Below are 15,218 nucleotides of genomic sequence, written 5' to 3' on the forward strand. Positions count from 1 at the left end.
ACGGTAATATGTGCTCACAAATAATATTCCCACAGCACTCTTGCTTTGAATTCAGGTCACTGTGCAGCGCTATGGCTGGGTAAGGGATGCTGGAGATGCAGGATTTTCCCCAGGACAACCCCCTACCACTTTTATAATTCTTTATAAAGGTTCTAGAAACTCTAGAAAACGTGAAGCGAAGGGGACAGTATTTTTTAATAAATACATTATCCTAAGGCTGTATCTACAGCTGAGGCAGAAAAGGGTCTACACTTCACTAATTTCATTTTCCCTATTATTTCTTGGGAGCTTCAAGAAGGAAATCAAACCTTCCTATGATTTTTTTTTTAAACAAAGGTAATATTTGTTGCAATGTTGCATGAGAGACTGCATATTCTTTTCTGGCTTTTCTGCTGTCTTTTGTGGCTTTCAAAGTTTGAAAAGAAAAAAAAAAAAGAAAACTGAAGTCCAAACATTTTTTTTTTTTTTTAAGTTTTAGCTCTTAAATCCAAGTGAAGGAACTTTCTTCCATCTTCTTCATTTACCTTGGGTAGCCTGGTTCATACCAACACACTGTGTTCCTTTTCCTCCTCTCCAGAAGTAAGGCGATACTGTGTGGGTCACTAAGCCCAGGCTGCTAATATGTCAGTCCCACTGCTTTGTCTTACATAATCAAATTCCTCCTCCCTTTGTACACTTCAGTGCAACAGATTTTTTTTTAGGACTAGCACGTAAGAAGCACTACAGTAACCACCAGGGACATTTCAGTTTGTACTCCACCCACGTTCTCGCCTTGAACCATCTTCCCTTCTAGTCTTTCTTTCCTTCTCTCTGTGTGTCCTGCTGCTCTACACGGACATGCTTACCTGGAGGTGGCATCTTCTCAGGCACGAGTTTTACTGATGGTTTCATAGGCTTTCTAAGAAACAAAGAATTCTGTAATCAAGCAGGTTTCTGCAATATTGGATTTAAAACAGTACACAGGTTTCCTGAGTAGAGGATTTCTTGAGGCTCTGGGATAGGCCCAGGCATGCTGTCAATTTTTCAGAAGCAAATGCAGTAAGCCAGCTTTCCGAATCTATTGTCCACAAGATGCCTTTATAAGAAGCATCTTAAGGGACAACAGTTCTGCAGAAAACCCTCTAGAGAGTCCTTACGGCAACGCTCACAAGCAGTCAGAGCGTTCAAGAGACTCAGACAGGATAGATACCTGGCCAGTACCTACAGCAGGGTGGGGAGGTGGATAATGGGAGTAATCCTGATACACAGGCAGCTCTGAATGCCCAGGCCTTGGTCCTCTATTGGATAAAGAGGCTCAGAGCCCTCATATTCTTGTATCACCTTCTACTTTTACCTTCCTTTTCTCACTGGAGAGCTTTCTCAGTGAATAATAAGTACAAAAGCTTGTTCTGGCCAAAATGCTGATTATATGCTGGCAGGCCTCCCTGGTGGCCCAGACAGTCAAGAATCTGCCCACAATGCAGGAGACCTGGGTTCAATCCCTGGGTTGGGAGAAAGAAATGGCTACCTCCATTCCCTGGAGAAGGGAATGGCAACCAACTCCAGTAATCCATGGAGAATCCCATGGACAGAGGAGTCTGGTGGGCTACAATCCATGGGGCCGCAAAGAGTCAGACATGACTGAGTGACTACCAGTTTCACTTTTTTTCATGGTTAATTCTAGGAGTTTGTTTTTCCATTAATTAAGAAATCTTAAGAGTTGGTGTTTCAATTTTGTCTAAAGCCTTGGCTGGATACTCTTCCCAATAAGACAGGGCAGTAGAATGGTGACGAGTACCAGCCCTAGGAGCTACGCCTGGAAAGCTCTGTGACCTCAGGCAAGTGGCTTAGATGGGTTTATGCCTCAGTTCCATCATCTATAAAATGGGAATAGAATCAGTTCTTCCCTCAGAAGTTGTCATGGGAAAGAACTGAGCAAACAAACACTGAAGAACAGTGTTGGATACACAGTGCAGTGTTTGACGCAGTGACAAGTCTGGCCATCGTCACTGTGATTTATATTTTTAATTAACTAGAAGCAGAGTACATTATTCTTTATAAGGGACTTTACTTCCGTGCTTATGAAGACGGCTGGTTGTTAAATTCTCAAAAATGAATGAACCACTCAAGAAATGCCTTTTATTGTCCTTACCATTGTCGTTGTTCATTGTTCAGTCACTAAAGTCGTGTCCGACTCTTTGCAACCCCATGGGCTGAAGCACACCAGGCTTCCCTGTCCTTCACTGTCTCCCAGAGTCTGCTCAAACTCATGTTCACTGAGTCAGTGATGCCATCCAACCATCTCATCCTCCGTTGCTCCCTACATCTCCTCCCCTCAATCTTTCCCAGCATCAGAGTCTTTTCCAATGAGTTGGTTGTTCCCATCAGGAGACCGAAGTATTGGAGCTTCAGCTTCAGCATTGGTCCTCCAGTAATTAATTCTCAGGGAGAAGAAGGGTAGGCTCCTCACAGCTCATTTGTTCAGCCACTAAGCAGCAATTATCTTTTGACTCCTCCACATATTCCCCACCAAAATGTGTTGGAAACTACCAGAATTTCCAAATAACCTAGCAAAACAAAATACATATAAAAAACAAACACAGAATTTTGTCCGAGGGAAAACAGTCTAAAATGTGCGTGCAACTTTCTGTCTTCTTGCTCTGGCTTCAGAGCACTTTTGTTCACTTCCTAATTAACTTCAGAGAGACATTCAGATCTAACTGCAATTTGAGAAAGTGTTTTTCTGAGAAACTATTTATTACACCAGAAGTCCAATAAAGAGAAATAACTTGGCTATTCTGTGCAGTTTGTAATCAAATTTTAAACTGCTGCTAATCTTTCCTGTCCCTCTTCCCCAGGAGGCCTTTTTTTTTTTTTTTTTGGCTTCTGTGTTAAATTAAACCGGCTTCTTCTCTGCTCCCTTAGCACCCTGCATGGGCCCTCCTCTCATCTATTGGTGCCCTTTTGTGAATTAGAAAAAGGCAGCCTTTCTCATACTTTATTTTGGTCTGCAGATTATGTTAAGACAATAATGTCATTGGAGCAGGACACACTAGTGCCATCTGTCGGAAAATCGTCCTGAGAAATATACGAAGCACCAAGACCTGAGCTGTGGGTGGTGCCCCCTCACATGTAGTGTCTTTGTGCAGTGCACAACCTGTTCAACTGCATGTAGAAGCTTTGACCCTTACTTCCCCTTTGGCGATGCTCATGCAATGCATGAGCTGCTTAATGTTCATCTTGGCCATTCAGCTGAGACCCGGAGATTGGGACTATGTGTCATGTTGCTGGCTGTCTGATTTTTTCAGGACAGCATGATACAAGAAATCATACAGCCTCACAGAATTGGTTTGAATTTGAATTTTGATAAAGTGATGATTGAGTATTCTAGGACATCCTGTTCTAGGATATAGGAAGAGAAGTGTTCTGTTCTAGGGTGTTGCTTGTTTGTTCTCTTACTTCAGTTGTGTCCGACTCTCTGCAATCCCATAAACTGTAGCCTGCCAGGCTCCTCTGTCCATGGGATTCTCCAGGCAAGAATACTGGAGTGGGTTGCCATTTCCTTCTCCAAGGTGTTACTTAAAAGATTTCAATTCCTGATGAAGTGCAATGGTTAAACATTTATTGCAAAGAACTTGTGAATATTCACTTCTGTAAAGACTTACAGGTTTATAAGCCTGTCCTTGGGGGGTTGAGTTAGATTATTTGTGCATCTATTAATACAAAGTGTGCCCTTACATTTTATGTTTGCTTTTTTCTGTTTATCCCCTGATGGTGATGTATGCTATGCATAACCATTGAGAGATGAGTGAAAATAATAAAGTTATCAATAAACTGAAGAGTTGAAGCCACAGAAAATGAAGGAGGTTCATGGTAGACTTCTCTCAGTATAAAATTGACTTGTCTAGGGGTAGCTAGGGAGTGGGATATGAAGGGATGTTGTTGCGGGGGCAGGAAGGGTGGGAGAAATAAAACATGATGGACATTTTTCAGTTCTATACCTCTGAGTGTATTGATTGAAAGTAATTAGAGTTCAGAGAATAGATCCACTTTTTCCAAATTAAATTCAGGTAACAGTTTAGAAATAGTTAAAGGTAGGAAACTAATGCTGAATGAACATCCACCGTGCCGGGAACTGTATGAGACATACAACCTTGTTATTTTACTTAATTACTGCCCAGGTGAATAGAAGCGAGTAATAAGTAGATTAAAATCACGATGAATTATATGAGATCAAACACTTGAAATTTTATATGGAATGATAAAATTGATAGCAGTGAGGTCTCCTTGGCCCTGGGATAATTTCCTAAGAGAAGTAGTCACCCTGTGACTCGGCTAATTTGAATTAAGGCTGGAGATCTGAACTGCACTGAGAAAATGAGGCGAGAATGAAGCAGATGACTGGTAAGTCTTTTCCATCGTGCATTTTCCCTAACATGCTGGCTTTTGTTCAAATTGAAATTCATGATGTGGAAATATATGTTGTTTCATGTATTTCTGTGTGCCGTCATGAAGCTGTAAGCTGCAATGTGTCTGTATTCCATTAAACAATGGTCATAGCGCAGCCAGAAAACCCTGGTGAGGCCTTTTGGAATTCCAGAGAAGTCATCTCAAGCAGTAACTTTGGTCTCCAAGATTTTTATTAGAAACAAATGAAGGAAAACACAAACAGGCCCATAAGCGAGTGACCTGTAGCGTCCCACAAGCCTCAGTGTGGCAGATTCTCTGTCCTTTAATGCCCTGTGCTCGGCGCCAGCCTGAATGAGGTTGTCAGGGCTCATGGGCTGCCTGTGATGGTGGCACTTCACACGGACGCTTGTTTTTACTCTGGAAATATGCGGAAAATATCCCTTTTCTCGGTGGCTTGCTGGGTTGTCTGCCGTCGCACATTTGTCCCAAAAACCTGCCTAAATAAAATGTGTGGAATAAATCCCTGAAGTCCTTATTTTATGTCTGCTCATGCACTCTCAGCTGAAAGCATTCCTAAAACCCAAAAACCTTTATTTGAAACATCTTTTTCCACCCATCCTTACTTTTTGAGGACACCACAGTATTGCTAAAGAAATTGCTGATGATGATATATTGCACTATTACATGTATAATACACAGTTAATCCTGTCAGAGATCGTATTTTTACATTTTTGGAGTCCTTTCATTCAATTTAATCACTAATGTATATCAAGAAAAATGTAGAAAAGATGTTTGTTCTTAATCCAGGTAACTTTCCTCATGTGAAATTATGCATGTTACCTATAATTTCATTATCTTCAATAAATGACAATAGCAATTTTTTCTCTTTTTAAAAAAACTGAGGTGTAGTTAACTTACAATATTGTGTCAGTTTCATGTATACAGCAAAGTGATTTAGTTATATATGTGTGCGTGTTTTTCAGACTCTTTTCTGTGATAGAGTGTTATAAAAATATTGAGTGTATCTCCCTGTGCTATACTGTTAAGTCCTTGTTGTTTTCCTGTCTTATATTTACATCTAGAGTGTAACCATAGTTTATTTTCTGTGTCTGTGAGTTTCTTTCTGTGTTGTGAATAAATTCATTTGTATCATTTTCTTAGATTCCACAAATAAGTGATAACACAATATTTGTCTTTCTCTGTCTGCCTTGCTCTACTTAATATGAAAATCTCTAGGGCCATCTACGTTGCTGCAAATGGCATTATGTCATTCTTCTCGTGGCTGAGTAATATTCCATTGTATATGTGTACCGCACCTTCTTTATCCGCTCACCTGCCAACTCATCTGTCAGTGGACATGTAGGTTGCCTGCATGTCTTGCCTGTTGTAAGTAGTGCTGCTATGAATATAGGGGTGCATGTATCTCTTTGAATTATAGTTTTGTCTGGATGTATGCTCAGGAGTGGAGTTCCAGATCACATGGTAACTCTATTTTTAGTTTTTTAGGGAGCTTCCATACTGTTCTCCATAGCGGCTGTACCAATTTACCTTCCCACCAATGGTGTAGGAAGGTTCCTTTTTCTCCACACCCGTTAGCAATTTTTACTAACGTGAATTACTGGATACTTTCCTGCCAATATAGGTGGTGGGACAACTTTTTCTCGGTCAAGAAACATTTTTCAGAGTGTTACATCCTCAGATTTTCGAATCCTAATTCCTTGGAATTCATTGTAATTGACATACTTCTCTCCTCCAATTCTGCAACTAAAGAGGAGTGATCCTTTTGGAGAAGTCAGTACCTCAAAATGGCTAGAGTTGCTTGAGCCTGTGAGTGCACTCAACATTGCCCACGTATTTGAAGTTTGATTGTGACTGACATGAAAGTGCTTTTGTGGTTTGCTTTTTAGCAGCACAATAAAGTTGCCATTTTAAGCGGTCAGAAACCACAAGCCAGATATTTACATGTGAGGAACTGCTTGTAGCATTATTGTATAAATATGTTCTTTTCATGTCATGGGATCTTTTTTTTTATAAAAGAGTGTTTTCTTTAGTACTTTGTGTTCTGCTTCCCTGTATTATAAACATATACCCTGGTTTCTCTTCGGATTATAGAGGTTAAACAATAAATTGAATATCTAGGCAGGCGAGCTGATGGAATTTTCATTTGCGGACTAGATCAGAGTTTACAAAGGGGTGGCCTGTAGACCAGATCTGGCCTCTGCTGTGTTTGTTTGGCTCAAAGAATGCTTTTTAAGAATACAAATTGATTTCCCGTGTTTAAAAATTGGACAGTGATGCACAAAAACTGGATTTTTGTCTTAAAGAATCAGATCCGGTAACATTGGACTTAAAGTTGGCTAGGACTGAGTTCTGGCTACCGCCTTTCATTGATCTTGTGTACGCCAGGTCACCACAGGCCCACAGCCCCTGATCAGCACAGCCCACCACCCTTATTATTCCTTCTTCTTTAGAGAATTACCCAACTGGCCCCTGTAGGCATTTGGGTTTGTGATCCTGGAACCAAAGGTTTTTCCTTTCCAGCTGAATCAGATAAGAATGTCATATACATACTCACATTTAAATAAAGTATAATTGATTTTTTAAAACTTTGGGTTAAATCTGTCTTTATAGCAGTGGTCATAAAAGGGTAAAACAGTGGAGAAAAGTAAATAAATGTGAATGAAAAAATAGCCATACCATAACACATTTGAATAGTTACTGAAGCCTCTTTTGTGTTCTTAAACCCTTAATAAAAAAAAAATATATTGTTTGTGTTGGAGGGGAGAATTTAAGTAAAATGTGCAGATATATCATCATGCTGCAAACTGAAACATGTGTACACTTGGGACTGACAGCTCCTCATACTTATACCTGGTGCAGCTGAAACACGGGGATCTTGGCTTGGCCTCTGTTTTCATCTGGAAATCCAAGGCAGAATGTCCGTGTATCTCACCCTTGTACACAGCCATGACAGGAAATCGTTTCCATTCTGCCTGCAAGCCAGGTGACGCTTCATCACCAAAAAGAGTATAGATGACTTCCCAATAGGAGTCAGCCCGTTGTAACTGTGGTTGATTCTCCTGACCATGAAGTATTATGATCGAGGCTGTGTGAATACATTAATAAACGGCGCCATGAGAGCACGCTTTTGCACCAAAGGAAATACAAGAAGACACTTTTTTGTCCTTCTCTCTTACGTAGTATTCCCGCTGTATTTTTTCCCGTGATTCCTACATAACCACTGTTTGAACTTGGGCATGTTTTCTTCCATAGGCTACCTTTTTTTTTAATGCATTTAATCATTGTGGCCCACAGTGCCTCTGGAGTCACTGTGTTCACCATGCAATGAATTAACTCCTGTGCCAGGAGCACTGTGTGTAGGCCTGTGTCTGGGAGCATTCTCTGTGTAGAAGCATGACCTGTGAAAGCCAGCATGGAAGAGGATTTATGAGCCTCTGCTCAACGATGCCTTTAGTCAAAAATGTCCATAAACTGTGAGTGCTGCAGTTAGGGCTCCGTAGTAACTTCAGTTTAATATACTTAGTGAAAATCTGTTCAGTTACCAGCATTATCTGTTTCAATGCTTTTTAAACTATTGCTCTTTAGATGCTCTATTTTTAAATATTAATTTTTACTATAGAAATAAAAGCGTAATAGTTTTCCCTTCCTTGTACATGTTTAGAAGGCAAGGTTGTTGTTATAGCAACAACTAGACAGGGCTGAGTTTGACAGATTTCTGATTGCAGATGTATATGGGAACAGTGCAGTTTGCTTATTTTTTTATCATTAAAAAAATTTACTACTGTTCTTGACAGCCTGAAAGGGTGGGATGGGAGTGGGGAGGGTGGCTCAAGAGGAAGGGTGTGTATATATAATTATGACTGATTCTTGTTGTATGGCAGAAACCAACACAACATTGTAAAGCAATAATCCTCCAATTAAAAAATAAATAAAATTAAAATTTACTGCTGTTCTTAGAAATCATGTTATTAGCTGTTGCTCAGAAACTGTCTTTTTGCTCAATACAGATCTCATTTTAATCATGTTTTGCAAGATAAATTAGTTATAAGTAGATGTATCTTAAGAGAATGTTCTTTTCATTACTTTCTTTGCTAGATAAATTTTAAAAAATCTCATTCCCTTATCTTAGCTAAAATTTTGTAGCAAATTACATGTTCTCTCAAAACTTATGGAAAATACACCAGGCACATAAATTATTTCAGAAAGTAAAAGTAGTATATTTGTGTTTCATAAGACTCTGATAACTATTTTATGGCAATTGATATAATTTGATGTATATAGTACATTTCAAGTTTATCGTTACCAATCATGTCCTTTTTGCTTTTAGCAATGAAATTGTCTACTACATAGCGTTCTTCTGTCTTCCTTCTGAAAGTGACATTATTTCTGAAACTGTGGCTTAGCAATGAGAAGGAAAATGATGCCTTTCTTACTCTAAGGAAGGAAATGGAGTGTAGTATGCTAGAAAGTGCTGTGAAGTGGGACAAGGAAATGTGGGTGCTGGTTCCAGCTGTGCTGTAATATAAATGTTTGTTAAATGAACGGATCAATAAATATGAGACTTTGGACCTCAGTTTCCCAACTGTAAAGGTTAGAACCTAGAGTAGATTATCTCTGTTTCTCCTGCTAACTCTAAAATCTCCTTATTCCATGTAAGCAGTGTCTCCCTTCTTGATGGAATCCTTCACTGTGAAATAGACATCTCAAGGATTGTTATAATGGAATGCATTTAGTATGTGTTAGTATAATGATACTTAACCTATTTTTTTATTGTTACCTATTGTTAATCCATCTCCCTCTGCTTGGAAGGGCTTTCCTGGTAGGTTAGCTGGTAAAGAATCCACCTGCAATGCAGAAGACCCTGGTTTGATTCCTGGGTTAAGATCCCCTGGAGAAGGGCTGCTTGGAAAGATTCCTTACATATACACAGGATGTTAGTAATGGGAGTTGGGAGTGAGATCTTGATTTTTTTTATACCTTTTCTAATGCTCTAAAATGTGAAATTAGTTTCCCTGAATTATTTGGTCCAAATCTGAAATAGAAAATTTTCATACATTTTTATGCTAGTCCCAAACTCAGTTCTTAATGCAATGAGCTATGTATCTATACATTAATTTATCTGTAGAAAATATTGCTTTCATGTTCTAAAGCCACTGCTGTTGTTGTTCAGTTGCTAAGTTGTGTCCAACTCTTTGCGACCCCATGGACGGCAGCACACCAGGCTTCCCTGTCCTTCACTATCTCCCGGTGTTTGCTCAAACTCATGTCCATTGAGTCAGTGATGCCATCCAACCACTTCATTCTCTGTTACCCACTTCTCCTCCTACCCTCAATCTTTCCCAATTTCAGGGTCTTTTCCAATAAGTCGGCTCTTTGCATCATGTGACTAAAGTAGTGGAGCTTCAGCTTCAGCATCAGGTCTTCCAATGAATATTCAGGGTTGATTTCCTTTTGGATGGACTGGTTTGATTTCCTTGCTGTCCAAGGGACTCTCAAGAGTCTTCTCCAGCACCACAGCTCAAAAGCATTGATTCTTCAGCACTCAGCCTTCTTTATGGTCCAGCTCTCACATCCATACATGACTACTGGAAAAACCACAGCTTTGACTATACAGACCTTTGACGGCAAAGTGATGTCTCTGCTTTTTAATATGCTGTCTAGGTTTGTCATAACTTTTCTTACGAAGAGTGGCCATGCCACACAATCAAACTCATGCTTGGTGGACGTTTCCCATGCTCTGTTTATTTTGTGTGAAACCTCTGTTTCTATAAATACCTGCCCAGGAAAGCTCTGCAAGAACGTGTCTCCCTTGAATGAGAGAGAGCTAGGTTGAGAAAAAGATGGAGGAAGCGGAGATTCCAGCTTATCTTGAATGGAGGTTTCTGGTGTTTTTATTTTATTTTGTGCTTTTATTTTAAATCAGTTGCCAAAATACCAGATATGTGTGTGTGTTAGTTGCTCAGTCATTTCCGACTCTTTGTGATCCCATGGACTGTAGCCCGCCAGGCTCCTTTGCCCATAGAATTCTCTAGGCAAGAATACTGGAGTGGGTTGCCATTCACTTCTCCAGAGGATCATCCTGACCCAGGGATTGAACCCAGGTCTCCTGTATTGCAAGCAGATTCTTTACCATCTGAGCCACTAGGGAAACCCCAATACCAGATAGAGTTACATTCAAATGTAACTGATTTGGTGGATTATAATTCAGACTCATTAAAATTATATCTATGAAGAATTTTTAATGATATGGCAAATTGTTTTTAGTACAGTAACTAAAAAAAGAAAATTTGCATTATGATTTGATCTCAACAAAAGGGAAGTAAACACACAAGTATATTAACTGTGGGGTTTTTTTTAGATTATAATATTATTTTATGGTGATTTTTCTTTCTGTATTTTTGCTTTAAGAAAACAAAAAGTTCAGCCAATGGTTTTTAAAAAATTTTAAATGCAAGTTATGTTGTGAAGTTTTGGTTTTTGTGTTTGTATTATTGCAAATTCGGATGTTCCCATTGTCTCATGATTCCGGAGGAGGAACAACTCAGATTCAGCTTACCCCACACATCTTAGTAGGTCATGGTTCGGTTGTAAGGTTGAGGGTTAATTAGCATCAGTAATGGGAAAGAGGGTCCTAAATATCACAAGGGTCAACAAATGCAGGAGATCCCACCAACCCTTTTATTTATGTGTTGGGTACTAACTCCTTGGGCTTCCCTGGTGGCTCAGATGGTTAAGAATCCGTCTTTAATTCAGGAGCCGTGGGTTCAATCCCTGGGTCAGGAAGATACCCTGGAGAAGGGAATGGCTACCCACTCCAATATTCATGCCTGGAGAATTCCATGGATGGAGGAGCCTGGTGGGCTACAGTCCATGGGGTCCCAAAGAATTGAACATGACTGAGCAACTAACACACACACACTAACTACATACAAGAGATCTTCAAAAAATAAGACATATCTCAGGACTTCCAGGTCTTATCTCATAAGACATATCTCAGGTCCAGTAGTTAAGAATCTGCCTTCCAATGCAGGGGTTGTGAGTTCAATCCCTGGTCAGGGAACTAAGACTGCACTCACTACAGGGCATGCCACAACTAAGACCCAACACAGCCGAATAAATAGTTTTTAAAAAGACATATCTTAGAATAAAAGAGCCTAAATGTCTTTTGCAGAAAAGAGGCAAAAATAAAAGTCTTATGTAATGAGAAAGCTGTATGAGGGGTAATGACACATACGTGGAGTGGTCAACTCAGTCTGGGAGAATCCAGAGGTGATGCTTGAGTCTAGAGTTGGGTTAAAAGATGGAGGCAGAGATGCATAGGGAACCGCTTATAGAAAATCCTTTAGCATGAAACTCAGTGGTGCTTCTGGGGATTATGATTAATTTAGTGACAGTGGACACTGAATATAGAAGAGATGAAGAGCAAACATGGTAAGGAAATTGTCAGGAGTAAAATCGTGGCTGTCTTTGAATGTTATGCTTAGTAGTTTGGCCTTTGTCCTCTGTATGACAGGAAGCCATTAAGAGGTTTTAAGCTGTGGATTTACTCTTGATTTGCCTCTTAGAAAGATGCCTCTAGTGCTGTGGGGAAGGGGTAGTGAAATGAGAGGCTCCAGAGGGGAGCTGCTACCACCATCTGAGCCTGAGGTGAAGCTGGCCGGAATCGTGACAGAGGGAATGAAGAGGCAGGTGTGGACTTGAGAGACAGTGAAATCCCAACCTAACCGGCCCAGTAGGCTGTTGGGGGAGTCTCGTGAAGGAGAGGGGAGACCGGGAGGAGCCCTCGGGTCCTGGTGCTCAATGGAGGTATCCTTGGAAGAGGGATTTTGGGAGGAGGTAAGGGGAAGTATGTATCAGTTTGAGATATGAAGTTAAGGGGGGTTTTTTGTCCTTTCTTTTTCCCTTCCCTTCTGTCTCTTTCTGCCTTTCCATCCTTCTCTTCTGTCTCTACCTTCCTCCTTCCTTCCTTATTCCCTCCCTCCCTCCCTCTTTTCTTTCTTTCTTTTCTTTTCACTCAGGCATTTAGTCATTCAGTCAGCCTTTATTAAGCCCTCACTGTATACCATGTGCCATCCCGGTCACTGCTGTAGGTTCATTATAAAGCAGGCCCATTTCTGTGAATCCTCAGCCATGAGGGGGACAGAGGCCGTTTCCACGGCCACAGTCACCAGGTGTCTCTGACCAGGACACAGCTAGTCAGACCGGAGACTACTTAACTCCTTTCAAATGGTGTTGCATAATACGTGCTTTTATATTTGGAAACACCTCTAATGGCCATTTTCTTTCTAGGTAGTGCTATTACTTCTGTTATGTTTCTGAGAGAAAATTTGAGAGCCTCGGATTTAATAGGTAAGTAATTATTTAATTCAGATAATTAAAGCTCGATTTGATGAGGAAATAACTAATCCTATCCATTAAAAATGTGTGCTTTAAAAGCAAGGAACAAATTACTGCAATGGATATAGTGTCATCTAGAGGCGAACGTTATTCTGCCTCGGAGTTGCCGTCTGCTCTTTGACATGAAATACGTGCGTCTTCATTGAGGCCGCTGCCCAAGCTATTGACCACAGCAGATCATCATTACAGTATTATTACTATTGTGAATGTTATGAAAAGTTTATGAATGTAATAAAATCCAAGAAAACATCTGTGTTACCTAATAGAGTATTCCACTTCAAACGACATACTTGATAGATTGTTGCATGAAGGGACTGCATGAAAATGAAAACCACATCCAAAAAGTAGATGTACCAATTAACTACCTAATTTTTTGTTAGCCTTTTCCAAAAGTAACATAGAATATTGATCTTCAAAATTTTATTTAGAGGGAATTCCCTGGCAATCCAGTGGTGAGGACCCCACGTACTCACTGCTAAGAATATGGGTTCAATCCCCAGGCAGGAAATTTAAGATCTCATAAGCCGTGCAGTATAGCCAAAAAAAAAATTTTTTTTTTTAATTTAGAAATACAGCTATTAATGAAAAATCACAGTAGCCTTACTGGCTGTAAAAAATATTTCTGCTGCACGGCAAAGCCATCACATATTGATTGTATCTTCTACCTCTTGTTGGAAATATCACTGATGAGAAGAATTATAAAAATTCATATTTTCTTCCTTGACAAAATCCTGTCTGAATTACTGCCGACATATGATAATGAGTATGAGAGTTTAGGCACTTTAAATAAAGCCACATCTACTCAGTTCCAAGGAGATCATATTAAAGAAAAAACTGTTTGAGTTTAAATGTGACACCAGTGTTCGTATGTTGAACATTTGTTTCCCTGATCCTGTTTCCCTTGAGCCTAGTGTCTTGAAGTTTTCACTTTTTCTTTTTCCTCCTTGATTTGATTCTGCTAGTAGAGTTTTTTAGTCAACACTGTCAAATTTTCATGGTTAAAATGTTTTTCCAAATGCATTCATATGTGGATTGTGGCTTTTCAAATACATTATTTTCCTATACTCTTTTTTTGTACTATGGTTATGGCCTCATTTGGGGACGTTGTATGGAATCAGAAATAAGAATGAGCAATGCCTGAGTTTTATAGATTAAAGCAATTAGGTCCTACGTTATGTTTCTCATTTATCAAAAGTCTTATGGAAACTTTAAGTCGTTTAATCTTACGTATGTCATCTTTTGTAATTAATGGCTGATTAATGTTTAAATAAATGTAAGGTATTTAATGAAGTAATACAGATGGATATAGAGGAAGTCTTGCCAATTATTATGAACCCTTGTGATAAAACGATGATTAAGACAGAATCCCTGCCTTCAAGTAATATGGTCAATGATCAAATGTATACAAAAATACATTTTTTAAAGCAGAGAATAATATGTATTATAATGCCTGAACCGTTATTTAGAACAGAGTTTCTCAACCTCAGCGCTACTAACATTTTAGGTTGGCTAATTCATCGTGGGGGGACGTCCTGCACATTGTAGTGTGTTTAGCAGCATCTCTTTTGGCCTTTACCCATTAGCTGCCAGTAGCACACTCTGCCCCAGTTATGACAACCAGAAATAACTTCAGACATTGTCAAATCCCCCTTGGTGGGCGGAGGGCAGGCAAAATTGCCTCCGGTTGAGAACCACTGGTTTAAAATAAAGAGAGATTACTCTAGCTAGAAAGCTTAGAGAGGATTTTCTGTAGCACAGATACCTATTCACAGCTGAATAGGACAGGCATGGACCACCTCCCAGCATTTGGAGGATGGCAAACAGAGGGAATAACGTGAGCACTGTTGACAAACGTACGAAAGTCAAGACGAGTTTCTATGTAGTACTGTGCTACAAGCACTGCCAATGAGGATTAGGAGAAAAATCAGTGAAAGTCATAGCTATAGGAAGGAAAGAAATAGAAATAGCAATATGTGCCAGTGATTTGATTATATTCTTAGAAAACCCAAGATCAACTGAACATTACTAAAAGCAGTAAACTAGTTCAACATCAAAGGATATAAAATAAACTCACTCTCAAGGATTCAAAGCTGGATTCAACTTCTGCTATCAACTGTGTGGCCAACGTATTACTTAACTTCTCTAAGCCAGTGTGCTGACAAATACAGAAGACTATTTTAAGGGTCAAATTGGATAATTGATACAAGCACTTTGAGACATGGAAAGCCCTGTTATTAATAATAAAATTATTATTTCTATGATTAACTTCATTCCTAAGAGGTAATACTAAAAATGTAAGAAATAGGAAATACACTCACATACACATGTAATTAAAAAAAACACCTCTATTAATTCTTTGATTCTTTGCTAATTTTTCTTACTTTAAAAATAGCCAAGATTTATTAAATATC

At 39.4% G+C, this 15,218-nt stretch overlaps 1 protein-coding gene across 2 annotated transcripts in view; it reads left to right on the top strand.

The window, feature by feature from the left end:
- The window catches only part of NIPAL2 (NIPA like domain containing 2), a 91,156-nt gene that overhangs the window by 32,522 nt on the left and 43,416 nt on the right, over nucleotides 1-15,218 (top strand). For both annotated transcript variants that reach the window (XM_002692793.7, XM_025001878.2), the window contains exon 4: nucleotides 12,700-12,759. In XM_002692793.7, the coding sequence (XP_002692839.1) occupies nucleotides 12,700-12,759 (60 nt within the window). The remainder of the gene's footprint in view (nucleotides 1-12,699; nucleotides 12,760-15,218) is intronic.

Source organism: Bos taurus, chromosome 14 (assembly GCF_002263795.3).
Source record: "Bos taurus isolate L1 Dominette 01449 registration number 42190680 breed Hereford chromosome 14, ARS-UCD2.0, whole genome shotgun sequence".
Taxonomy (NCBI): Eukaryota; Metazoa; Chordata; class Mammalia; order Artiodactyla; family Bovidae; genus Bos; species Bos taurus.